At 38.4% G+C, this 26790-nt stretch overlaps 2 protein-coding genes across 6 annotated transcripts; both read left to right on the top strand.

Moving 5' to 3' along the window:
* Positions 1-286: 286 nt before the first annotated feature.
* On the top strand, positions 287-9593 carry LOC128613133 (up-regulator of cell proliferation-like). 4 transcript variants are annotated; one of them, XM_053633715.1, is made up of 5 exons: positions 287-457; positions 1419-1516; positions 3086-3142; positions 3308-3358; positions 4410-9593. In XM_053633715.1, exons 4-5 carry the CDS (start codon positions 3337-3339, stop codon positions 9074-9076), a joined length of 4689 nt encoding a protein of 1562 aa, XP_053489690.1. In that variant the 5' UTR covers positions 287-457; positions 1419-1516; positions 3086-3142; positions 3308-3336; the 3' UTR covers positions 9077-9593. The 4 variants fall into 4 exon arrangements, with proteins under 4 accessions (XP_053489690.1, XP_053489689.1, XP_053489691.1 ...); XM_053633714.1 differs by having other exon boundaries at positions 1419-3142; XM_053633716.1 differs by lacking the exon at positions 1419-1516.
* Positions 9594-12676: 3083 nt separating this feature from the next.
* On the top strand, positions 12677-23330 carry LOC128613131 (up-regulator of cell proliferation). 2 transcript variants are annotated; one of them, XM_053633711.1, is made up of 4 exons: positions 12677-13919; positions 15629-15685; positions 15846-15896; positions 17317-23330. In XM_053633711.1, exons 3-4 carry the CDS (start codon positions 15875-15877, stop codon positions 21984-21986), a joined length of 4692 nt encoding a protein of 1563 aa, XP_053489686.1. In that variant the 5' UTR covers positions 12677-13919; positions 15629-15685; positions 15846-15874; the 3' UTR covers positions 21987-23330. The 2 variants fall into 2 exon arrangements, with proteins under 2 accessions (XP_053489686.1, XP_053489685.1); XM_053633710.1 differs by having other exon boundaries at positions 12677-12860.
* The last annotated feature ends 3460 nt before the right edge of the window (positions 23331-26790 follow it).

Here is a 26790-nt window from a genome sequence, read left to right on the forward strand (position 1 = left end):
TTGACAACATTTTGATTTACTCTTCATTCCAAGAAATTCATGTTATCCATGTGAAACAAGTGCTTCAGAGACTCATGGACAATCACCTATATGTCAAAGCAGAAAATTGTGAATTCCATGTTGAATTTTAAATTTTTCCCACTTCTTTCCTTATTTTAAAATCTTAGAAAAATTCAAAACTGTTTGTAGAAATGTTATATTTTTATATATTTTTCTTTACCTTTCACGGATTTGAATTGTCTTGGCACATCATGTTCTAACGCACAAAGGAACTTCAGTTACAGAAAGTTCTGAGTAGTTTCCAGGAAATCATACTCCCCCCAGAACAAGGTGTCATTCAGCTGCTATTTCCTTTAACAGGAAGTTAATCTACTTTCACTTTGGGGTTATAAATTCTGATCATAACCAGCTGCACAGACATCACCCTGAGCACTTGTCTCAGCTGGGAGTCCATTTGGTAAGCAAATATAACACTTCATAATTTTCTACACTACACGTTTATTTTTGTCCTCATTTTGTTGTCAGCTATAAACATTTGATTTTACTGTTCCATCTACAAGGTTTAATGGGTGTTTTACAGAACATACACGTCTGTGTTGTTTGCAAGAAAAGAGAAGAAATAAAAATATGAGATTTTGTATTGGAGACATTGGAGGTTATTTGCCTACATATTTTTTAAAATATATTTTTCTTAGCTTGTTCAGGAACCTGGTCTGATAATGAAATTATATTATGGTAATTACTGGTGGGGAGGGGAAGATCCCACCTCCCACATTGTCCAGTTCCCAAAGCTGTGCAATCTGTCTCCGATGGGGTCTACTACTGTGTCTGTTTTCAGTGGAATTTCACGATTAGAAGTATTCTATATGAAGAGTAGTATATGAAGAGTAGTATTGCCTCAGCAGTGATCCAGGTGCATTCCTCTGTATGGTACCCCTCCCAGTGTATAGGAACAGCATGCATAAACCCTGTCCTTTAGAGTCGAGTAGTATTATGAGGTATGTTGGTCTGCTGTCTATTTAATCCATTTTTTAAGTATATTTATGTAGTTCTTTTAACAATGGACATTTTCACAAAGCAGTTTTACAGAAATTCAGATATAGATTTAAATTCCCCTAATGAGGAAAACAGCTGACATTAGGAAGAAATCTTTAGAGGAACCAGACTCAAAAGGGAACCCATCCTCTTCTGGGTGACACCATATAGTGAGATTATAAATCATTACCCATCCACAGCTTTGTACTGTGGAGATAAGCAGTGTTAAGTGTGAGAGGATCTTGAGTATGAGCCTCAGAGTCATTTCTGATTTCTTTAGAGTTTTAACTTTAAGTGTGAATTGTGTGTGGGGGACGGGGGTAAAATAAAATAGTAGTATTTTATAATCAATGCAACATTTTGGTCAAATCTTCTGGTTCTAGTAAGGACTCTGGTTGCTGCATTCTGGACTAATCAGAGCTTGTTTCTCCACCTGCTGGAACATCCAGACAGCAAGGCATTACAATAATCCAAACTAAAGGTGACAAAAGCATAAACTAGTTTTTCTGCATCATTTCTTATCTTAGCAATGTTTTATCTTAGCTATTTCTGAGATGAAAATGGCTATCCTAATAATAGTATCTACATGAGCTTGGTAAACAACAAGGTATTTTACTGCTGCACATGGTATAACTGAATGGCCATCCATAGTTACTACATAATCACAAAGCTTACTTTTAGCTGCATTTGAAGTAAAGTATTTATTTATTTTCAGAATTAAGTAGAAGGAAGATACTAAGCATCCAGTGTCTAACATCCACATTCCGAATCTATTCAAATAACATTCCTCAATTTTATTAAGCTGGTGTCTCTCATATGGCATTGATGGAGCACATAGCTGTGTGTCATCAGCATAGCAGTGTAAGCTAATACCATGTTTACAAATAATTTGACCTAGAGGTAGAAGATATGGAGAAAAGAGCAGTGGGCCTAAAATAGAACCTTATGGAACACCAAACTTTATTATGCATAGTGAAGCCACCATTTGCATCTACAAACTGATAACAGTCTGTTAAATAAGACCTGAGCCAAGAAAGGGCTGTTTCCCTAATTGCAACAACTTTTTCTAGTTTATCTATTATGATAATTATGATAAATGATATCAAAAGCTGCATTAAGGTCAAGCAACACAAACAGGTAGGTAGGTAATTCACTACTTTAACCAGCACTGTCTTAGTACTGTGATGAAACCCTGAATGATAGATTTCATGAATGTTATTGCCATGTAAGTATAAGCCTAACTGCTGTGCTATGTCACCATGCTGCATTGGGATAGGGCTAGAGCATATTACATCATCATCCATCGTCTTTGCTAATTTACATACATCTTAGTAACTTCTGATTGATGAAGCTGCATATCCTTAGCTCCTCCGAACTTCAAAAATAGCTCTTTACTTGCCTAAGACCCTGTGTCCAGAAGGAGTGGAGGCTAAGCTCTGGATTTCTGCCCCTGTAATATATAACATACGGGTTTTAGCAATCAACCATGGAATGTGAGCAATTGTATATGCTGAAGGCTGATTTAGTCTCTAGGCTACTGGGTTAACTTGTTTTAAACTTTTGATAGGACCAATGAATCCAGTCTCAATTTTATGTCTCAGTTGAATGGCTAGATCATTTGTCTGGGACATAAGTGAGGCAATAAAAAGGTTTATCTTATTTGTAGGTGAGGTCTGTGGCACGGCATTGCTCAGATCTTATATTGTATTATAGCTATTTGTGAGTCCAATGGGTAAGAAGGTGAGGGAGTTTTCCGAATATTCTGCCCAAAATTTTGAGTTTGAGATTACACTGGTTACAGAGATAGGGCTAGTGGAAACTGGGGGAAAACATACTTTATTCATGCATTTTGAGAAATGAACAAATGTAATATAAGCATAAGAAATAATAAAAATGAACAGTAGTTCACAGTAATTATGATTGGCATTCAATAGCTTATGCTTGTCAATGAGGTCTAAAATATTACTACATATAATACTGGCAGCAGTAAAGCATGAACTATCACAGGGGTTTTCAAATCTGCATCAAATCATGTTCTGTATTTCTCCAGGTATTTCTGAAAATCTGTAATTACCAACAAACCTATGGTGAAGAAACACAGATGAAAGTATGAACTACACACTAGCATTTTAGAGTATTAAATGTTTGTTCTAATATTTATTCATGTTTTTTTTATTATTATTAATTTCATACTATGCTAATATACTTTGATTAATAATACTTTGTAACTGCAAGCCAACTACCGGTGTCTAATTAAACATGTTTCCTTTAGTAAAAGACTGTGGCTCAGGATCCGCACAAATGGAGTTAAAGCAGCTCAAAGGTGAGTAAATACTGACGTGGTCACAATAATGTATGAAAAGGGAAAAAGAGAAACTTCTTCTAAATTTAGTTTGGGAGAAGTAAACTAATGGAATACGCATGGTATATGCACCTTATATATATATATATATATATATATATATATATATATATATATATATATATATATATATATATAGGTATATAGGTATATAGGTAATCATTTATTGCTATACACTGAAGGCATTTGGGTTTGAGACAATAGCTAAAAAACAACAACACTTGGGACACTAGCTCATGTACTATGTCTTTTTTAGGTTATTAAGAATTGACTGCCAAGTAAAATTAAGTTAAAATGACTGTTTATGAAGTTGAAATAAAAGTGGAATTACATTGATGTATAATTCCATTATATTTTTATTCATGTTACAAAAATGATCAGAATAGAATATAGAATTAAAACATGAAACATACATAATGTGTACAATAAATAGGTAGACCTGAGTATTTAGAATACCCATATAATTACATCTAAAACTAAAATAATAGTTGGAATATAGATTATTTGCCACCAAGTGAATTTCTCTTCAAGTATGCTAACAAATAACATATAAACACATATCACATATAAGTACACTAGACTACTTTTCTCCAAGAACTTAGATTGTCCTATTGTAAATACAATAGTGGACATGTCTGATTAATATATTGACATTATATTATATCAAAAGTAAACAGTACATCTCTCTAAATATACATTAGTAAGTTTATCATAAACCTGGCAGCATATTTGAATGAACTTGACAAATTTACTGGATTTGAGGACAGAATGTTACTTTGTTGAGATCTCTACTGAAATTCAAGAAGAAATGTATTTGAGGCTTATGTCTCAGGAGAAAAAGAGAGACAGGAGAATTAGGGATAGTTCACTGTTTCATTTCCATTTGGTCTCATTGCTGTCTAAATTAGACTGTAGAGATAATAAGGAGATCTGAATTAAGAGTTTTTTTCTAGGGTGGGGCATAGCTTCTAAATTAATAGTGAAATTGATATAAAATGATCTCTACTTTCAGATGATTTTCGTGCATTTTTTAAAAGACTGAGACTTGAAAAGTACTACCCAAACAAGCTGACTCAGAGGTCTTTGCTGGAGATCAACAGTGCCAGTGTATCTGATGAAGAGGTTCACTCATTACAAGCCTTACCATGGGCTTCCCTACGCAAATTACTGATGGCTAATTCAAATTCAAGATCTTTATGTGTACCTGGTGAAAATAAAGAAACAGATGACATGTTTGCTGAGCAGAGCTGTGATGCTACTCCAAATCTTCTAGATCTCCACACTGCCCTCTTTGTCTGTGCAGACAGTTTCCTTCAGCAACAAATAGCACTTAAAATGTCAATGTGCCAGTTTGCAATACCATTTCTGTTACCTCCTGGAGTACATGATCAAAGCACTCTCATGTTATGGGCTCTTAGAGGTATCCTGAAAGAATGGCGTCCACATTCAATGTCAGAATCTAAAGGGTTTGTTGAGGACAGTGTTGTTCATGCAAAAATTCCCTTGATATCGTTTGTGAGGCTAAGCAACTGCAGTTTGTCCAAGTCACAGGTTTTGAACCAAGTGCTCAACAAGTCACAGCAGCACCATGACTTCTTTTCACATCGAGAAATGATTGGAGGATCTGCTCGAAGGGTAATCAGTAATGGGATGGTTGAAATCTGCTGGAGTCTGCCATGTGGAAACAATAGCATCGATGTCTTTCCTGAACCAGTGGCTATTGCTAATTTAAGAGGAGATGCTTGCACATTTGTAACACACTTCAGTTTCCTTACTCAGGTGTCAACAGCTGTCTTTGTGTTCCTAGACAGTGTTGACAAAAATGAGCTAAGGTTGTTTGCCTCTTTACAAGGAATGAAAACCAATATCTTTCTTGTGGTTAATACTCAGCCAATTATGAACCAGAATGTGAAGTCTTCTATCAAAGCAGCAGTTGATACTCTGCAATTGGAAAAAAATCACACCATTGTGAAAAGCCACACATTGAATATGGCTAATTTCTCAAATATGATCAGTTCTGCCATTAACAAAGTGCTAAGTGAGAATCACAGATCATCAATCACAGAAATTGAGAGTATGAAGAAAATTGCTCAGGAATTAGGTCTTTGCATTGATGAATGTGAAAACAGAGCCTGTGGATCAGCAGAGGAAAAAGCAGAGAAAATCATGAAAAGTATTGGAGTTCGTCAAATAGTGGAATATAAAAAGACACGGCTGCCACTGCAAGGTGAAAACTGGAAAAGACTGGCTCAGATAGAAAAAGAGGAATGCCGATTACAACAACCAGGAGGGTTGACTTTGGAGGAGTATAAGGTCAAACTTCAAAAAGACAAAGATGACATTTGGAAGAAACAAAGCAACTATAAATTGACAGAAACAATGGACATCTTAATAAAGGCATTATCAAACTCTGATGACATTGAGCGAGCCTTTTTTCTCAGATGGCTGGGACTAAAACTGGACATGCGATCGCGCAAAGACATGTCAAACCTACGGAAAGAATATACAAAGTGTGAACAACAAAAGGACAGAGATGGTATAGTTCGAATAGACCAGGAGCTTCTTGATTGTTCTCTTGGAATAGAGCACTACATGAGAGAAATGGGACAAATCTATGAGGTTGCTTCATTTGGTTCAACTAAAAAGTCTGACAGAATAAGCAGTCTCCCTACTCTGGCTGCCAAAATGCTTCTAGCTGGGTTTCCTCTTGAACTACTCGATGGAGATGCATCAAATATCCCAGAGAAATGGGTGAGTGATGTTCTCATGGAGCTTCACAGGATGGTTGGCCAGAAGAGCCGTTTGCTGGTTATCACTGTGTTAGGAGTTCAGAGTACGGGTAAATCAACACTACTCAACACTATGTTTGGAGTTCAGTTTGCAGTGAGCAGTGGACGATGCACACGTGGAGCATTCATGATTTTCCTTCCTGTGGGCAAAGACTTGAAGGAGGAGTTACTTTGTGACTTTGTCCTTCTGATTGATACAGAGGGTTTGAAATCACCAGCACTGGCACAACTGGATGACAGTTATGAACATGACAATGAGTTGGCCACATTTGTGATTGGTCTGAGTGATGTAACCATCATTAATGTAGCAATGGAGAATTCCACAGAGATGAAGGACATCTTACAGATAGCAGTTCATGCTTTTTTACGGATGAAGGAAGTTGGTAAAAAAACAGTCTGCCACTTTGTCCACCAAAATGTTGCTGGTGTATCTGCATATGACAAAAACATGACAGACCGAAAAAAGCTCCTGGACCAATTAAATGAGATGACAGTGATTGCGGCTGAAATGGAAAAGCAGCCTAATGTGAAGAAATTCACAGATGTCTTAGATTATGATGTGGAAAAGAATAACTGGTATATACCAGGCCTATGGCATGGAACACCACCAATGGCACCAGTTAATACAGGCTACAGTGTAGCTGTGTTGGATTTTAAGAAAAACCTCTTGGAGATGCTTAAAGTGAGAAAAGATGAAGAGCCCTCTCAGATCCCAGAGTTCCTGCAGTGGATGAGTAGCTTGTGGAAGGCCGTGAAGTTTGAGAACTTCATCTTTAGTTTCAGAAACACTCTTGTGGCCCATGCCTATGATAACCTTTGCAGAGAGTTTTCTGAATGGGAGTGGTCTTTCAGAAGACATATCCTCGCTTTGTTTGCTAGTGCAGAAGTTCAAATATCTAATACTGAAAGCAGCAGTGTTCATGAGGTTGTTGAGGCACTTCAAAATAATTCACATAAAGAGATTGCAGTTCAAACAAAAGAAATTACTGACAAATTGAAAGACTACTACAAAAGGAAAGATCGTAATGTGCATTTAGTGGTAAAGTACAAAGCTGATTTTTCCAATAGCATTAAATCTCTGGAGAATGAAATGAAGCAGGATGTTAAACAGAGATTATTTACTGCTGCTGAGAAGAGGAGAAACAAGGAGAAAGTTGAAGAGATACAAAATAAGCAAGCTGCTATGATTGAGTACCAGGTCCAGCAGTTACTGCAGAATTACAAAGATCGTAACGATGCGGTGTCTGATGATGACCTCATGGCTGATTTTGAGAGAATGTGGAATAGAGAAGTGGCAAACATCACTGGTCTAAAAGAAAAGGATGTTCCCGCTGATGTTTTGAAGCAACTGCGAGCAAGTTTAGGAAATCGCCAAGTCATGGAGGATTTGCAGAACGTTAAGAGTTTGACACAATATGGGCAAGAAGATTTCAAGGCCAAGACAAGACATTTAAACTTGGGGAAAATTGAACAAGTAATAAATATTATTAAAAAAAAAAGTCTAAAACAAGACCTACAGATTGTTGCAGTTGATGCCATTAACAGTTGTAGTAGGATGATTGAACAGTTCACACAATCCAAAAGTGATTACCAAGAGACATTTACAAAAGATGTGCTTGATAAAATTGATGAACACCTCAAAAAAGCAGGCTCCAAATTCAATACCAAATTTGAATTTGACCTGAAATTGCACATTTGTGGCATTGCCTCTCGGAAATTCCTTGAGATGCACAGGAAGTATCTCACTGAGCATGATCCATTAAATCATGTACAGAAATTTAAGAGTCAGTATCTCTCTGATTTCATTGATTTGTACAGAAAGAGGGACCAGTGCCAGAGGAAAGCACAAGACTTTACTCAGCTCTGTCTCAAACCAGCAGTGACTGAGTACATCGACCAGTCCCTCGGACCTGACATTGTTGATGCAGTTTTGGAGTATAAGTCTACTGAGTATAGTTCACGAACGCTGTTTCAGTACACCATCCTGAAGGAACTACTGGAAAAATCCAACTTCAGTGACTTTGTAGAGTATACTTTGCATTATGAGAATTATGTCAAAGACTGGATATACAATCACATCATTAAATGTTTCTCCAGAGACATTTCTTTGCAAGAATTAAAAATGAAGAAGCTGGACAGAGTAGTTAAAAAGATCACTAACGCAATAGAAGCATCTAAGCTGGAAGCCAATGGGTCTCCTTTGCCCAATAATGCAGAAGGTACTACAGTTTTGATCAAGAACCTTTGCAAAGCTTTGAGTGATGTCATCTCAATATCCATGAGTACAGTGGAGAGGGTCCTGTTTCAGAACACAAGTTGTTGTGAACCATTCACCAAATGTCTCTATGAATGTATTGAGGACCTGAAACAACAAATAGCAAAGGAGATCTCAGAGTCCACTGATACCACTGAGACCCTGAACAATGTGCCTGTAAAACCCCAAGATGAGCTTTTCAAGAGGGTGTTTGGTTGTGGAGTGCAGTGTCCATTTTGCAAAACACCATGTGAGGCAGGTGGGAAGGAACATCAGCTACACCATGCAGCTGTACACAGATCACAAGGACTGGGTACGTACAGATCCGTAACGACTAATATCCTTTGTGAAGAGATTTGTACATCTAGTGTTCATGGCAATGGGACGTTTCAAAACCATGAAACAAATTACCAACCTCATCCGTACAAAGACTACCGGAAATACTACCCAGATTGGCATATTGCACCTGACATGTCTATAGAGGCCTCAGATTACTGGAAGTATGTGCTGGTGACATTCAATAAGCAATTTGCTGAACGGTATAAAGCATTGCCAGCTGTGTATCCAGATGCGTGGAATGGAATCACTAAAGATCAGGCTTTTATTAGTCTGAAGCAGATGTTTAATGTTCAATAATGGATGACCTGCAAAATATATATTACCATTTGTGAAGAGGACAACTCCATCACTCACAGTTCCATCACTAATGTTATCACTCAGGTGAATCAGGAACTGGAGCGCTAATTATGTCTGACAATTGAACATCTACTGACTTACTATTATCTAAATATAGAATCAATTTTACTAAAAGTTATTTTCATATTTTATGAAATATGAAATTTTTAAATGGATTTAAATGGTTTCTTTTAAACATTATATCTGTATGTCTACAATGATAAACATTTTTTAAAAGTGTAGTTAGGATTGTTATAACATTTTGGTGATTGGATTATTTCTGTGTTTGTGATGTTAATTCAAATGTTACAATTATGTTTAATAATCACTTGGTTACAATTGTTACAAATCTTTGTTATAAATGTTACAGTTATGTTTATTAATTACTTTCTGAAATTCAAATGAATGCATTATTCAGAACATATTGTATGAATGTATGAGTATATTCATAAACTGAATAAACAATTCATACCATAAATATATCAATCTGTCAATCCAAATTGGTTGCAAGGACAAATTTTATTGCAGTATGAATTACAAATAAACGAATACATAATACAATAAACTAATAATTTCTCATATTCATTCAATTTAACACTTCTACAATCATACATACATATGAGCCATTGCACTGAATGGGTGCCATTTCTGTCCCCAGGGCCTTATATATACAAATATGCATGAAAATTAACTGAAAAAAAACATCTTATCAAGCAAGTTTAGTGGTTAGCACGCTCGCCTCACACCTCCAGGGTCGGGGGTTCGATTCCCACCGTGGCCCTGTGTGTGTGGAGTTTGCATGTTCTCCCCGTGCTGCGGGGGTTTCCTCCGCGCACTCCGGTTTCCGGAGTGCACCAGGTAGTGTTGTCACCTTAAAGCTCCAGGTTCCCTGGTTTGATCCAACTACAAGCTTGCAACTTTAAAAAACAATTAATCATTGTAAAGCGCTGTTGTTTCTAAGAGTGATGAGATGACACTCAGTAGATGTACCTGTACCCGTACAGTTGGACATTCCACTAATTAACTGCATGACTAGTTTGATCTGAAATGAGATGAACTTAATATTTTGTGAAACTGAAATATCCTGCTGCTTACAGGGTTCTTAAATATTAATAAAATAATTCAAAATGCTTTGGTGTGATTTTTAGCTTCAGTTATTGATCCATCCATCCATCCATCTTCAACCGCTTACTCCTTTTCAGGGTCACGGGTGAGCCTGGAGCCTATCCCAGGGAGCATCGGGCACAAGGCGTGGTACACCCTGGACAGGGTTCAGTTATATATATATATATATATATATATATATATACAGTGAGGGAAAAAAGTATTTGATCCCCTGCTGATTTTGTACGTTTGCCCACTGACAAAGAAATGATCAGTCTATAATTTTAATGGTAGTTGTATTTGAACAGTGAGAGACAGAATAACAACAAAAAAATCCAGAAAAACACATGTCAAAAATTTTATAAATTAATTTGCATTTTAATGAGGGAAAAAAGTATTTGACCCCCTCTCAATCAGAAAGATTTCTGGCTCCCAGGTGTCTTTTATACAGGTAACAAGCTGAGATTAGGAGCACACTCTTAAAGGGAGTGCTCCTAATATCAGTTTGTTACCTGTATAAAAGACACCTGTCCACAGAAGCAATCAATCAGTCATATTCCAAACTCTCCACCATAGCCAAGACCAAAGAGCTCTCCAAGGATGTCAGGGACAAGACTGTAGACCTACACAAGTCTGGAATGGGCTACAAGACCATTGCCAAGCAGCTTGGTGAGAAGGGGACAACAGTTGGTGCGATTATTCGCAAATGGAAGAAGCAGAAAAGAACTGTCAATCTCCCTCGGCCTGGGGCTCCATGCAAGATCTCACCTCGTGGACTTGCATTGATCATGAGAACAGTGAGGAATCAGCCCAGAACTACACGGGAGGATCTTGTCAATGATCTCAAGGCAGCTGGGACCATAGTCACCAAGAAAACAATTGGTAACACACTACGCCGTGAAGGACTGAAATCCTGCAGCGCGCGCAAGGTCCGCTGCTCAAGAAAACACATATACATCCCCGTCTGAAGTTTGCCAATGAACATCTGAATGATTCTGAGGACAACTGGGTGAAAGCGTTGAGGTCAGATGAGACCAAAATGGCATCAACTCAACTCGCCGTGTTTGGAGGAGGAGGAATGCTGCCTATGACCCCTGGAACACCATCCCCACCGTCAAACATGGAGGTGGAAACATTATGCTTTGGGGTTTTTTTTCTGCTAAGGGGACAGGACAACTTCACCGCATCAAAGGGACGATGGACGGGGCCATGTACCGTCAAATCTTGGGTGAAAACCTCCTTCCCTCAGACAGGGCATTGAAAATGGGTCGTGGATGGATATTCCAGCATGACAATGACCCAAAACACATGGCCAAGGCAACAAAGGAGTGGCTCAAGAAGATGCACATTAAGGTCCTGGAGTGACCTAGGCAGTCTCCAGACCTTAATCCCATAGAAAATCTGTGGAAAGAGCTGAAGGTTCGAGTTGCCAAACGTCAGCCTCGAAACCTTAATGATTTGGAGAACATCTGCAAAGAGGAGTGGGACAAAATCCCTCCTGAGATGTGTGCAAACCTGGTGGCCAACTACAAGAAACGTCTGACCTCTGTGATTGCCAACAAGGGTTTTTAAACCAAGTACTAAGTCATGTTTTGCAGAGGGGTCAAATACTTATTTCCCTCATTAAAATGCAAATCAATTTATAACATTTTTGATGTGCGTTTTTCTGGATTTTTTTGTTGTTATTCTGTCTCTCACTGTTCAAATAAATCTACCATTAAAGTTATAGACTGATCATTTCTTTGTCAGTGGGTAAACATACAAAATCAGCAGGGGATCAAATACTTTTTTCCCTCACTGTATATATATATATAAATAATAGATGTGACAGGGAAATAAATTTGCAAATTTGCTGGTCCAAATACTTTTTTAAATGATTTGGTCAAGTTGTAAGCAAGTTGTAAATTGTCATGGGCATTGTGAGTTTTAATTAAATCATTTGCCAAATCACTACCAAATATCGCTACCCATTACCTTTTATCCCATCGGCCCTCAAACAGCTCAGAGAAGCCTGAATCTTTACGAAATTAGACAAGAGCAGTGCATATAATCTCATCCACATCCGAGAAAGGGATGAGTGGAAAATGGCCTTTAGCACCACCTCTGGAATTACGAGTACTAGTGTATGAGACATGCTGGGGTCTCGTCCATTACGAATACTGGTGTAAAAAATGTATGCCTACATTGACAACATTTTGATTTACTCTTCATTCCAAGAAATTCATGTTATCCATGTGAAACAAGTGCTTCAGAGACTCATGGACAATCACCTATATGTCAAAGCAGAAAATTGTGAATTCCATGTTGAATTTTAAATTTTTCCCACTTCTTTCCTTATTTTAAAATCTTAGAAAAATTCAAAACTGTTTGTAGAAATGTTATATTTTTATATATTTTTCTTTACCTTTCACGGATTTGAATTGTCTTGGCACATCATGTTCTAACGCACAAAGGAACTTCAGTTACAGAAAGTTCTGAGTAGTTTCCAGGAAATCATACTCCCCCCAGAACAAGGTGTCATTCAGCTGCTATTTCCTTTAACAGGAAGTTAATCTACTTTCACTTTGGGGTTATAAATTCTGATCATAACCAGCTGCACAGACATCACCCTGAGCACTTGTCTCAGCTGGGAGTCCATTTGGTAAGCAAATATAACACTTCATAATTTTCTACACTACACGTTTATTTTTGTCCTCATTTTGTTGTCAGCTATAAACATTTGATTTTACTGTTCCATCTACAAGGTTTAATGGGTGTTTTACAGAACATACACGTCTGTGTTGTTTGCAAGAAAAGAGAAGAAATAAAAATATGAGATTTTGTATTGGAGACATTGGAGGTTATTTGCCTACATATTTTTTAAAATATATTTTTCTTAGCTTGTTCAGGAACCTGGTCTGATAATGAAATTATATTATGGTAATTACTGGTGGGGAGGGGAAGATCCCACCTCCCACATTGTCCAGTTCCCAAAGCTGTGCAATCTGTCTCCGATGGGGTCTACTACTGTGTCTGTTTTCAGTGGAATTTCACGATTAGAAGTATTCTATATGAAGAGTACTATATGAAGAGTAGTATTGCCTCAGCAGTGATCCAGGTGCATTCCTCTGTATGGTACCCCTCCCAGTGTATAGGAACAGCATGCATAAACCCTGTCCTTTAGAGTCGAGTAGTATTATGAGGTATGTTGGTCTGCTGTCTATTTAATCCATTTTTTAAGTATATTTATGTAGTTCTTTTAACAATGGACATTTTCACAAAGCAGTTTTACAGAAATCCAGATATAGATTTAAATTCCCCTAATGAGGAAAACAGCTGACATTAGGAAGAAATCTTTAGAGGAACCAGACTCAAAAGGGAACCCATCCTCTTCTGGGTGACACCATATAGTGAGATTATAAGTCATTACCCATCCACAGGTTTGTACTGTGGAGATAAGCAGTGTTAAGTGTGAGAGGATCTTGAGTATGAGCCTCAGAGTCATTTCTGATTTCTTTAGAGTTTTAACTTTAAGTGTGAATTGTGTATGGGGGACGGGGGTAAAATAAAATAGTAGTATTTTATAATCAATGCAACATTTTGGTCAAATCTTCTGGTTCTAGTAAGGACTCTGTTTGCTGCATTCTGGACTAATCAGAGCTTTTTTCTCCACCTGCTGGAACATCCAGACAGCAAGGCATTACAATAATCCAAACTAAAGGTGACAAAAGCATAAACTAGTTTTTCTGCATCATTTCTTATCTTAGCAATGTTTTATCTTAGCTATTTCTGAGATGAAAATGGCTATCCTAATAATAGTATCTACATGAGCTTGGTAAACAACAAGGTATTTTACTGCTGCACATGGTATAACTGAATGGCCATCCATAGTTACTACATAATCACAAAGCTTACTTTTAGCTGCATTTGAAGTAAAGTATTTATTTATTTTCAGAATTAAGTAGAAGGAAGATACTAAGCATCCAGTGTCTAACATCCACATTCCGAATCTATTCAAATAACATTCCTCAACTTTATTAAGCTGGTGTCTCTCATATGGCATTGATGGAGCACATAGCTGTGTGTCATCAGCATAGCAGTGTAAGCTAATACCATGTTTACAAATAATTTGACCTAGAGGTAGAAGATATGGAGAAAAGAGCAGTGGGCCTAAAATAGAACCTTATGGAACACCAAACTTTATTATGCATAGTGAAGCCACCATTTGCATCTACAAACTGATAACAGTCTGTTAAATAAGACCTGAGCCAAGAAAGGGCTGTTTCCCTAATTGCAACAACTTTTTCTAGTCTATCTATTATGATAATTATGATAAATGATATCAAAAGCTGCATTAAGGTCAAGCAACACAAACAGGTAAGTAGGTAATTCACTACTTTAACCTGCACTGTCTTAGTACTGTGATGAAACCCTGAATGATAGATTTCATGAATGTTATTGGCATGTAAGTATGAGCCTAACTGCTGTGCTATGTCACCATGCTGCATTGGGATAGGGCTAGAGCGTATTACATCATCAGCCATCGTCTTTGCTAATTTACATACCTCTGAGTAACTTCTGATTGATGAAGCTGCATATCCTTAGCTCCTCCGAACTTCAAAAATAGCCCTTTCCTTGCCTAAGACCCTGTGTCCAGAAGGAGTGGAGGCTAAGCTCTGGGTTTCTGCCCAGTAATATATAACAGACGGGTTTTAGCAATCAACCATAGAATGTGAGCAATTGTATATGCTGAAGGCTGATTTAGTCTCTAGGCTACTGGGTTAACTTGTTTTAAACTTTTGATAGGACCAATGAATCCAGTCTCAATTTTAGGTCTCAGTTGAATGGCTAGACCATTTTACTGGGACATAAGTAAGGCAATAAAAAGGTTTATATTATTTGTAGGTGAGGTCTGTGGCACAGCTTTGCTTGGTTACCCAAGACCAAAATAACCAAAATTATAACCAAAATTTGTTGTGTACCATGACACAAAGATGGCCATCTTTGTGTCATGGTACACAACAAATTTTGGTTATACAGCTGTTTATAGAAACCTCAATATCTTGTTTCAAGCTCCTTGGAACAAAAACTGATCTCTAAAACAAATTACAAGGTACATGTACATATATAAACATTTTACACATTCTTGTTCCTTAGTCTTAGAACTTACATCCAAATGTACAATAATGCTCAAGATTGCTCACAATGTTCCACATTTAGGGTACACATTTTGTGGTGGTGTTTTTCCTATTATAATAGCAGTAAGTGACTTCTATTTCGAAATGTCACACTAAATAGTGTAATGCTTTAGCTCTCTTTCAGGGGGGGTCAGCTTTTTTTTAATTTTCCCAGACAATGTATGATTCACGCACTGACTACACACCTTTACATAACATTTAATGCATCAAATCATGTTCTGTATTTCTCCAGGTATTTCTGAAAATCTGTAATTACCAACAAACCAACGGTGAAGAAACACAGATGAAAGTATGAACTACACACTAGCATTTTAGAGGATTAAATGTTTGTTCTAATATTTATGCATTTTTTTTTTTTATTAGTTTCATACTATGCTAATATACTTTGATTAATAATACTTTGTAACTGCAAGCCAACTACCTGTGTCTAATTAAACATGTTTCTTTAGTAAAAGACTGTGGCTCAGGATCCACACAAATGGAGTTAAAGCAGCTCAAAGGTGAGTAAATACTGACGTGGTCACAATAATGTATGAAAAGGGAAAAAGAGAAACTTCTTCTAAATTTAGTTTGGGAAAAGTAAACTAATGTTTTAGTAGACTAAAGCACCTTATATATATATATATATATATATATATATATATATATATATATATATATATATATATATATATATATAATAAAATAAATTTTAAAAAAATTTATTTGCCAAATGCCGTAAATATAAATGTACATGTATCGCATTATATTGCATTTGGATTTATTCAGTGGTGTCAAGAAATAATTCTTGCTCAAAATAAGTTCATTATTGGTTTGATTAATTCTGCTTATTTGGCATCCTTGAACTTGGCTAATTTTTCTTCTTCATTTTTTTTTTTTGCTATACACTGAACATATACAGGGATTTGGGTTTGAGACAATAGATTAAAAAAAAAAAAAAAAACAAACAAACAAAAAAAAACACCTGGGAACTTTTCTATCTTTTGTTCACTAGCTCATGTACTATGTATTTTTTAGGTTATTAAGTATTGACTGCCAAGTAAAATTAAGTTAAAATGATTGCTTATGCCCTGCGATGGACTGGCACCCTGTCCAGGGTGTACCCCGCCTTGTGTCCGATGCTCCCTGGGATATGCTCCAGGTTCCCCGTGACCCTGAAAAGGAGTAAGCGGTAGAAGATGGTTGGTTGGTTGGTTGATTGTTTATGAAGTTGAAATAAAAGTGAAATTGCATTAATTTTTAATTCCACTATATTTTTATTCATGTTATAAAAATGATCAGAATAGTATTACTGAATTAAACATGAAACATACATAATGTGTACAGTAAATAGGTAGACTTGAGTATTTAGAATACCCATATAATTACATCTAAAACTAAAATAATAGTTGGAATATAGATTATTTGCCCCCAAGTGAATTTCTCTTCAAGTATGCTAACAAATAACCTATAATGATACGTCACTTATAAGTACACTAGACTGCTTTTCTCCAAGCACTCAGATTGTCCTATTGTAAATACAATAGTGGACATCTCTAATTAATATACTAAGACATTATATTATATCAAAAGTAAACAGTACATCTCTCTAAATATACATTAGTATGTTTGTCATAAACGTGGCAGCATATTTGAATGAACTTGACAAATTTACTGGATTTGAGGACAGAATGTTACTTTGTTGAGATCTCTACTGAAACTCAAGAAGAAATGTATTTGAGGCTTTTGTCTCAGGAGAAAAAAAGAGACAGGAGAATTGGGCAGAGTTCACTGTTTCATTTTGATTTGGTCTCATTGCTGTCTAAATGAGACTGTAGAGATCATAAGGAGATCTGAATTTAGATTTTTTTTCTAGGGTGGGACATAGTTTCTAAAATAATAGTGATATTAATATTGATATAAAATGATCTCTACTTTCAGATGATCTTTGTGAATTTTTGAAAACACTGGGACTTGAAAAGTACTACCCAAACAAGCTGACTCAGAGGTCTTTGCTGGAGATCAACAGTGCCAGTGTATCTAATGAAGAGGTTCACTCACTACAAGCCTTACCATGGGCTTTCCTACGCAAGTTACTGATGGTTAATTCAAATTCAAGATCTTTATGTGTACCTGGTGAAAATAATAAAACAGATGACTTGTTTGCTGAGCGGAGCTTTGACGCTACCCCAAATCTTCTAGATCTCCACACTGCCCTCTTTGTCTGTGCAGACAGTTTCCTTCAGCAAGAAATGGCACTTAAAATGTCAATGTGCCAGTTTGCAGTACCATTTCTGTTACCTCAGGGAGTACATAATAAAAGCACTCTTATATTGTGGGCTCTTAGAAGTATCCTGAAAGAATGGCGTCCACATTCAATGTCAGAATCTAAAGGGTTTGTTGAGGACAGTGTTGTTCATGCAAAAATTCCCTTGATATCGTTTGTGAGGCTAAGCAACTGCAGTTTGTCCAAGTCACAGATTTTGAACCAAGTGCTCAACAAGTCACAGCAGCACCATGACTTATTTTCACATCGAGAAAGTATTGGAGGATCTGCTCAAAGGGTAATCAGTAATGGGATGGTTGAAATCTGCTGGAGTCTGCCATGTGGAAATGATAGCATCGATGTATTTCCTGAACCAGTGGCTATTGCTAATTTAAGAGGAGATGTTTGCACATTTGAAACACAATTCAGTTTCCTTACTCAGGTGTCAACAGCTGTCTTTGTGTTCCTAGACAGTGTTGACAAAAATGAGCAAAGGTTGTTTGCCTCTTTACAAGGAATGAAAACCAATATCTTTCTTGTGGTTAATGCTCAGAAAAATATGAGCCAGAATGTGAAGTCATCTATCAAAGCAGCAGTTGATACTCTGAAATTGGAAATAGATCGCACCATTGTGAAAAACCAAAGAGTGAATTTGGCTACTTTCTCAAGCATGATCAGTTCTGCCATTAACAAAGTGCTAAGTGAGAATCACAGATCATCAATCACAGAAATTGAGAGTATGAAGAGAATTGCTCAGGAATTAGGTCTTTGCATTGATGAATGTGAAAACAGAGCCTGTGGATCAGCAGAGGAAAGAGCAGAGAAAATTATGAAAAGTATTGGAGTTCGTCAAATAGTGGAATATAAAAAGACACGGCTGCCACTGCAAGGTGAAAATTGGAAAAGACTGGCTCAGATAGAAAAAGAGCAATGCCGATTACAACAACCAGGAGGGTTGACTTTGGAGGGGTATAAGGCCCAACTTCAAAAAGACAAAGATGAAATTTGGAAGAAACAAAGCAACTATAAAGTGACAGAAACAATGGGCATCTTAATAAAGGCACTATCAACCTCTGATGACATTGAGCGAGCCTTTTTTCTCAGATGGCTGGGACTAAAGCTGGACATTCGATCACGCAAAGACATGTCAAACCTTCGGAAAGAATATACAAAGTGTGAACAACAGAAAGACAGAGATGCTATAGTTCGATTAGACCAGGAGCTTCTTGATTGTTCTCTTGGAATAGAGCACTACATGAGGGAAATGGGACAAATCTATGAGGTTGCTTCATTTGGTTCAAATAAAATGTCTGACAGAATTAGCAGTCTCCCTACTCTGGCTGCCAAAATGCTTCTAGCTGGGTTCCCTCTTGAACTACTTGATGGAGATGCATCAAATATCCCAGAGAAATGGGTGAGTGATGTTCTCATGGAGCTTCACAGGATGGTTGGGCAGAAGAGCCGTTTGCTGGTTATCACTGTGTTAGGGGTTCAGAGTACGGGTAAATCAACACTACTCAACACTATGTTTGGAGTTCAGTTTGCAGTGGGCAGTGGACGATGCACACGTGGAGCATTCATGATTTTCCTTCCTGTGGGTAAAGACTTGAAGGAGGAGTTACTTTGTGACTTTGTCCTTCTGATTGATACAGAGGGTTTGAAATCACCAGCACTGGCACAACTGGATGACAGTTATGAACATGACAATGAATTGGCCACATTTGTGATTGGTCTTAGTGATGTAACCATCATCAATGTAGCAATGGAGAATTCCACAGAGATGAAGGACATCTTGCAGATAGCAGTTCATGCTTTTTTACGGATGAAGGAAGTTGGTAAAAAAACAGTCTGCCACTTTGTCCACCAAAATGTTGCTGGTGTATCTGCATATGACAAAAACATGACAGACCGAAAAAAGCTCCTGGACCAATTAAATGAGATGACAGTGATTGCAGCTGAAATGGAAAAGCAGCCTAATGTGAAGAAATTCACAGATGTCTTGGATTATGATGTGGAAACGAACAACTGGTATATACCAGGCCTATGGCATGGAACACCACCAATGGCACCAGTTAATACAGGCTACAGCGTGGCTGTGTTGGATTTTAAGAAAAACCTCTTGGAGATGCTTAAAGTGAGAAAAGATGAAGAGCCCTCTCAGATCCCAGAGTTCCTGCAGTGGATTAGTAGCTTGTGGAGGGCAGTGAAGTTTGAGAACTTTATATTTAGTTTCAGAAACACTCTTGTGGCCCATGCTTATGACAACCTTTGCAGAGTGTTTTCTGAATGGGAGTGGACTTTCAGAAGACATATCCTCGCTTTGTTTGCTAGTGCAGAAGTTCAAATATCTAACGCTGAAAGCAGCAGTATTGATGAGGTTGTTGAGGCACTTCAAAATAATTCACATAAGGAAATTGCAGTTCAAACAAAAGAAATTACTGAGAAATTGAAAGTCTACTACAAAAAGAAAGATTGTAATGTGCATTTAGTGGAAAAGTACAAAGCTGATTTTAGCAATAGTATTAAATCTCTGGAGACTGAAATGAAGCATGAAGTGAGAAAGAAATTAGAAGCTGCTGCTGAGAAGAGGAGAAACACGGAGAAAGTAGAAGAGATACAAAATAATCAAGCTGCTATGATTGAGTGTAAAGTTCGGCAGTTACTGCAGAATTACAAAGATCGTAATGATGCAGTGTCTGATGATGACCTCAGAGCTGATTTTGAGAGAATGTGGAATAGAGAAGTGGCAAACATCACTGGTCTAAAAGAAAAGGATGTTCCTGCTGATGTTTTGAAGCAACTGCGAGCAAGTTTAGGAAATCGCCAAGTCATGGAGGATTTGCAGAACGTTAAGAGTTTGTCACAATATGGGCGAGAAGATTTCAAGGCCAAGACAAGACATTTAAACTTGGGGAAAAAAAATGAAAAAGCAATAAATATTATTATGCAAAAAAGTCTAAAACAAGACCTACAGATTGTTGCAGTTGATGCCATTAACAGTTGTAGAAGGATGATTGAACAGTTCACACAATCCAAAAGTGATTACCAAGAGACATTTACAAAAGATGTGCTTGATAAAATTGATGAACACCTCAAAAAAGCAGGCTCCAAATTCAATACCAAATTTGAATTTGACCTGAAATTGCACATTTGTGGCATTGCCTCTCGGAAATTCCTTGATATGCACAGGAAGTATATCACTGAGCAAGATCCATTAAATCATGTACAGAAATTTAAGAGGCAGTATCTCTCTGATTTCATTGATTTGTACAGAAAGAGGGACCAGTGCCAGAGGAAAGCACAAGACTTCACTCAGCTCTGTCTCAAACCAGCAGTGACTGAGTACATCGACCAGTCCCTCGGACCTGACATTGTTGATGCAGTTTTGGAGTATAAGTCTACTGAGTATAGTTCACGAACGCTGTTTCAGTACACCATCCTGAAGGAACTACTGAAAAAATCCAACTTCAGTGACTTTGTAGAGTATACTTTGCATTATGAGAATTATGTCAAAGACTGGATATACAATCACATCATTAAATGTTTCTCCAGAGACATTTCTTTGCAAGAATTAAAAATGAAGAAGCTGGACAGAGTAGTTAAAAAGATCACTAACGCAATAGAAGCATCTAAGCTGGAAGCCAATGGGTCTCCTTTGCCCAATAATGCAGAAGGTACTACAGTTTTGATCAAGAACCTTTGCAAAGCTTTGAGTGATGTCATCTCAATATCCATGAGTACAGTGGAGAGGGTCCTGTTTCAGAACACAAGTTGTTGTGAACCATTCACCAAATGTCTCTATGAATGTATTGAGGACCTGAAACAACAAATAGCAAAGGAGATCTCAGAGTCCACTGATACCACTGAGACCCTGAACAATGTGCCTGTAAAACCCCAAGATGAGCTTTTCAAGAGGGTGTTTGGTTGTGGAGTGCAGTGTCCATTTTGCAAAACACCATGTGAGGCAGGTGGGAAGGAACATCAGCTACACCATGCAGCTGTGCACAGACCAAAAGGACTTGGCACCTACAGATTCTTAAAGACCAATATCCTTTGTGAAGAGATTTGTACATCTAGTGTTCATGGCAATGGGATGTTTCGAAACCATGAAACAAATTACCAACCTCATCCGTACAAAGACTACCGGAAATATTACCCAGATTGGCATATTGCACCTGACATGTCTATAGAGGCCTCAGATTACTGGAAGTATGTGCTGGTGACATTCAATAAGCAATTTGCTGAACGGTATAAAGCATTGCCAGCTGTGTATCCAGATGCGTGGAATGGAATCACTAAAGATCAGGCTTTTATTAGTCTGAAGCAGATGTTTAATGTTCAATAATGGATGACCTGCAAAATATATATTACCATTTGTGAAGTGGACAACTCCATCACTCACAGTTCCATCACTAATGTTATCACTCAGGTGAATCAGGAACTGGAGCGCTAATTATGTCTGACAATTGAACATCTACTGACTTACTATTATCTAAATATAGAATCAATTTTACTAAAAGTTATTTTCATATTTTATGAAATATGAAATTTTTAAATGGATTTAAATGGTTTCTTTTAAACATTATATCTGTATGTCTACAATGATAAGCAATTTTTAAAAGTGTAGTTAGGATTGTTATAACATTTTGGTGATTGGATTATTTCTGTGTTTGTGATGTTAATTCAAATGTTACAATTATGTTTAATAATCACTTGGTTACAATTGTTACAAATCATTGTTAGAAATGTTACAGTTATGTTTATTAATTACTTTCTGAAATTCAAATGAATGCATTATTCAGAACATATTGTATGAATGTATGAGTATATTCATAAACTGAATAAACAATTCATACCATAAATATATCAATCTGTCAATCCAAATTGGTTGCAAGGACAAATTTTATTGCAGTATGAATTACAAATAAACGAATACATAATACAATAAACTAATAATTTCTCATATTCATTCAATTTAACACTTCTACAATCATACATACATATGAACCATTGCACTGAATGGGTGCCATTTCTGTCCACAGGGCCTTATATATACAAATATGCATGAAAATTAACTTAAAAAAACATCTTATCAAGCAAGTTTAGTGGTTAGCACGCTCGCCTCACACCTCCAGGGTCGGGGGTTTGATTCCCACCGTGGCCCTGTGTTTGTGGAGTTTGCATGTTCTCCCTGTACTGTGGGGGTTTCCTCCGGGTACTCCGGTTTCCTCCCCCAGTCCAAAGACATGCATGGTAGACTGATTGGCATGTCCAAAGTGTCCGTAGTGTATGAATGGGTGTGTGAGTGTATATGTGATTGTGCCCTGCGATGGATTGGCATCCTGTCCAGGGTGTACCCTGCCTTGTGCCCCATGCTCCCTGGGATAGGCTCCAGGTTCCCCTGTGACCCTGAAAAGGATAAGCGGTATAGAAGATGGATGGATGGATGGATAAAAACTACCTAGAACGCTGATAAAATTTGTTACCTGTCCACACTCTCTCACACTACACTTTACTATTAAATATAATGATTAAAATCCTTCAGAAATGTTTTTTTTTGCATTGTTGTGTTCATATCTCATCTACAGTTTAAATATTTTTTTCATAAGAAATCGATAATATTTTAATTAAAATACACATTTTAGTCTTGTCCCTGGGATTTAACTCAGTCCTGTTACCTTAAAACACCCAACCCCCAAACTCCCCTGAAAAATTTTGGAACAAGGCACATGTTCACCAGGACGTTGTATCATCTGGATCTTCTGAAGGCCATGGGAAGACCAAAAGTAAGTTCTCTCATTTTGTTTTCTGTATATTTGATGATATTGTAATAATGACTGAGAAGGTTAATCTCAGCGTACAGTCCTGTTACATAAATCATTTCTTAGATGTCTTTCTCTTTCTCCCCTTCCCGCTCTTTCCCTCTTTCTCTCTCTCCCTCCCTTCCCCTCTATCTCCTTCTTTCCCTTTCCACCGCCTTTGCTGTGAAGAACTACAAGTATATAAAATATCCCTTCAATACAAAGATGCATGCATGGCCATGCACGCTCTCACAAACACAAAAACACGCAGGCATGCACTCACACATGCGCACACAGACACTCATTCCTGTTATCCACCACCAGTGTGTAACATCCACCTGGATGATACGACCGCAGCCATAGTGCACCAGAACATCCACCTCACACCAGCTATTAGTGGAGAGGAGAGTGATGTAGTCAATTCAGGGATGGAGATTATTAGGGAACCATGATAGATAAAGGCCAGTGGGGATTTTTAATAACCACAGAGAGTCAGGACCTCGGTTTAACGTCTCTTCTGAAAGATGGTGCTGATTTTACATTATAGTGTCCCAGTCTCTATACTGGGGCATTAGGACCCACACAAACCACAGGATGAGTGCCCCCTGCTGGCCTCACTAATACCACTTCCAGCAGCAACCTTAGTTTTCCCCAGGAGGTCTCCCATCCAGGTACTGGCCAGGCTCAACCCTGCTTAACTTCAGTGGGACACCAGGTGAGAACGGCAGGGAGAGATGACTCTGGCAAGCAAGCAAAAAATAAAATAAAATAAAATAAAAGCACATTATTTTCTATTATATTTGGTCCATCATTTATCCAATTATTTAATAAATTACATGATAAAAAAACTATAAACTTAAGGTTTGGGTCTCCTTTAAAAGGAAAAAAAGGCTTTGACTTTTCCTTCTTTCTTTTTTTCTTTCTTTTTTCTTTTCTTTCTTTGTTCTTTTTTTTTTTTTTTTTTTTTAGAAAAATACAACTTGCGTGCATATACAGTGATTTTTTAGTGATTCTTTTAGTCACAAATATCAATTATTTGAACATGTAACCAACCATTTATTTAAAATAAACACTTTCTTGAGGGAAAAACAAAGGAATTAGTTGAGAAGTTTTTAATCATGCATTTTAAATGGAACATGAGTTTTGGTAACAGGACTGAAAAAAATGCAACCATCTTCTTCTTAGAAACCTTGTAAAATTTTAAATAGTTAAATATGTGTGTTATTAGATTTGGTGTTGAAAAAAATTTTTTTTTTAAGTTTACTTTGGAAGATTTATAACAAGCAAATGGCACCCATTTAGTGGAATGGCCCATACACATGTACAAATGTACAACCCAAATTCCCAAAAATTTGGGACAGTATGGAAAATGCAAAAAAATAGCAAAAAGAGACAATTGACTCACCTTGTACTATATTGAAAACGTCAGGGTTACGCATGTAACCTTGTTCCCTGAGAAGGGAACGAAACGTTGCATTTAGCATTACAGTATGGGAGCACCTTGCGCACGTGACCGGTATCTGAAGCTTGTGTAAAATCATGCCTCTACTTATATGCCTGCCATGATCAGGTGATGTGGCAATTATGGCACCTGTGAACCACGCCGCCAGCCTCTATTATCTGAAGTGAAGACGCAATTCACAGGCCTGCCCTGGTATGACAATGCTATGCAACGTCTCGTTCCCTTCTCAGGGAACAGGGTTACATGCATAACCCCGACGTTCCCTTTCAAAGGGAACTTCAACGTTGCATTTAGCATAACAGTATGGGAACGGGAATACCCACTCCGTCATACCGAGGACATGGCCTGTTCAAAAATACCCAAGCCCAAGGGTCACTGCAAGACACTCGAGCCCGGGGTGGAATGAATATCCAGGCTTTAATAACGAATGAATGTGTGTGGCATAGACCACCCTGCAGCCGCACACTCATCCTGCAAGGATACCTCTTTGGACAAAGCCTTCGAGGAGGCGACCGCCCTAGTGGAATGAGCTCTTATGCCCAGAGGCGTGGCGAGACCGCGTGCCTCGTAAGCCATAGAGATTGCTTCAACTATCCAGTTAGAGATGCGTTGCTTTGACACAGCATCACCTTTACTGTCGCCACCAAAGCAGACCAGCAGCTGCTCCGACTTACGCCACTGGCCGGAGCGGTGGACGTAAGTACAGTGAGCCCTTACTTATGCTGGTGCATCCTCTCTTGTTCCAGTGTGAGGAACGGAGGAGGGCAGAAGGCCTGCAACACCACAGGGTGGGTAGCCGACATAGGCACTTTAGGAATATAATCCGGCCTAGGATACAGGAAGGCCTTGGCTAGTCCAGGGGCAAAGTCAAGGCAGGAGGGGGCAACCGAGAGAGCTTGTAGATCTCCCACTCGCTTGAGAGATGTCAGGTCCAGTAGAAGAGCTACCTTTAGAGTCAGAAGCTTCTCAGAGGCTGACTCTAAGGGCTCAAATGTGGCCCCTGACAGACTTCCAAGACCACAGAAAGGTCCCAGGAAGGAATTCGTGGCCTGCAGATGGGCCTCAGCCGTCTGACACCACGCATGAACCTCGAAGTTAGAGGATGTTGCCCCACAGAGGCTCCATCAACAGGGGTGTGGCTGGCTGAAATGGCGGCCATGTAAACCCTGATTGTAAAGGAGCCACCCCTGCTGAGAAACGTTCTTGTAAGAACTCCAGGACTGTAGCTGTTGCGCAGTTCACTGGGTCTAGCTGACGTTCCTCACACCACAAGACAAAAACCGCCACTTGAGCGCATACAATTTCCTTGTGGATGGTGCTCTAGCGTTTAACATGGTCTCTACAACCTCAGCTGTGAGACCAGAATCTATGAGCTGGTGCCCCTCAGGGGCCAGACCCACAGTTTCCATAGTTCTGGCCGAGGGTGATAAATCAGCCGTCCGGCTTGAGACAGTAGGTCCCTGCAGATGGGAATCTCCCAAGGAGTGCCGTTGAGCAGGGACATTATCTCTGAGAACCATATTTGAGCTGGCCAATAAGGTGCTACTAGCAGCAGACATAGACAGACTTGCCGAACTCTCGCTAGAACTTGTGGGAGCAGAGCGATCGGGGGGAAAGCATATAGACGTGACCTCGGCCACGTGTGCACCATGGCGTCCAGCCCCAATGGTGCGGGAGGAGTGAGGGTGAACCACAGCGGGCAGTGTGTTGTCTCCTCGGAGGCGAACACATCCACTTCCGCTTGTCCGAACCTCCGCCATATGGGCTCCACCGCTTGTGGATGGAGCCTCCAACCCCCGGGCCTCAGCCCCTGCCTCAACAGGATGTCTGCCCCTACATTCCGTCTGCCTGGAATGTACATTGCACTCAATGACAAGAACTTTCCC

The sequence above is a fragment of the Ictalurus furcatus genome, chromosome 9, assembly GCF_023375685.1.
Source record: "Ictalurus furcatus strain D&B chromosome 9, Billie_1.0, whole genome shotgun sequence".
Classification (NCBI taxonomy): domain Eukaryota; kingdom Metazoa; phylum Chordata; class Actinopteri; order Siluriformes; family Ictaluridae; genus Ictalurus; species Ictalurus furcatus.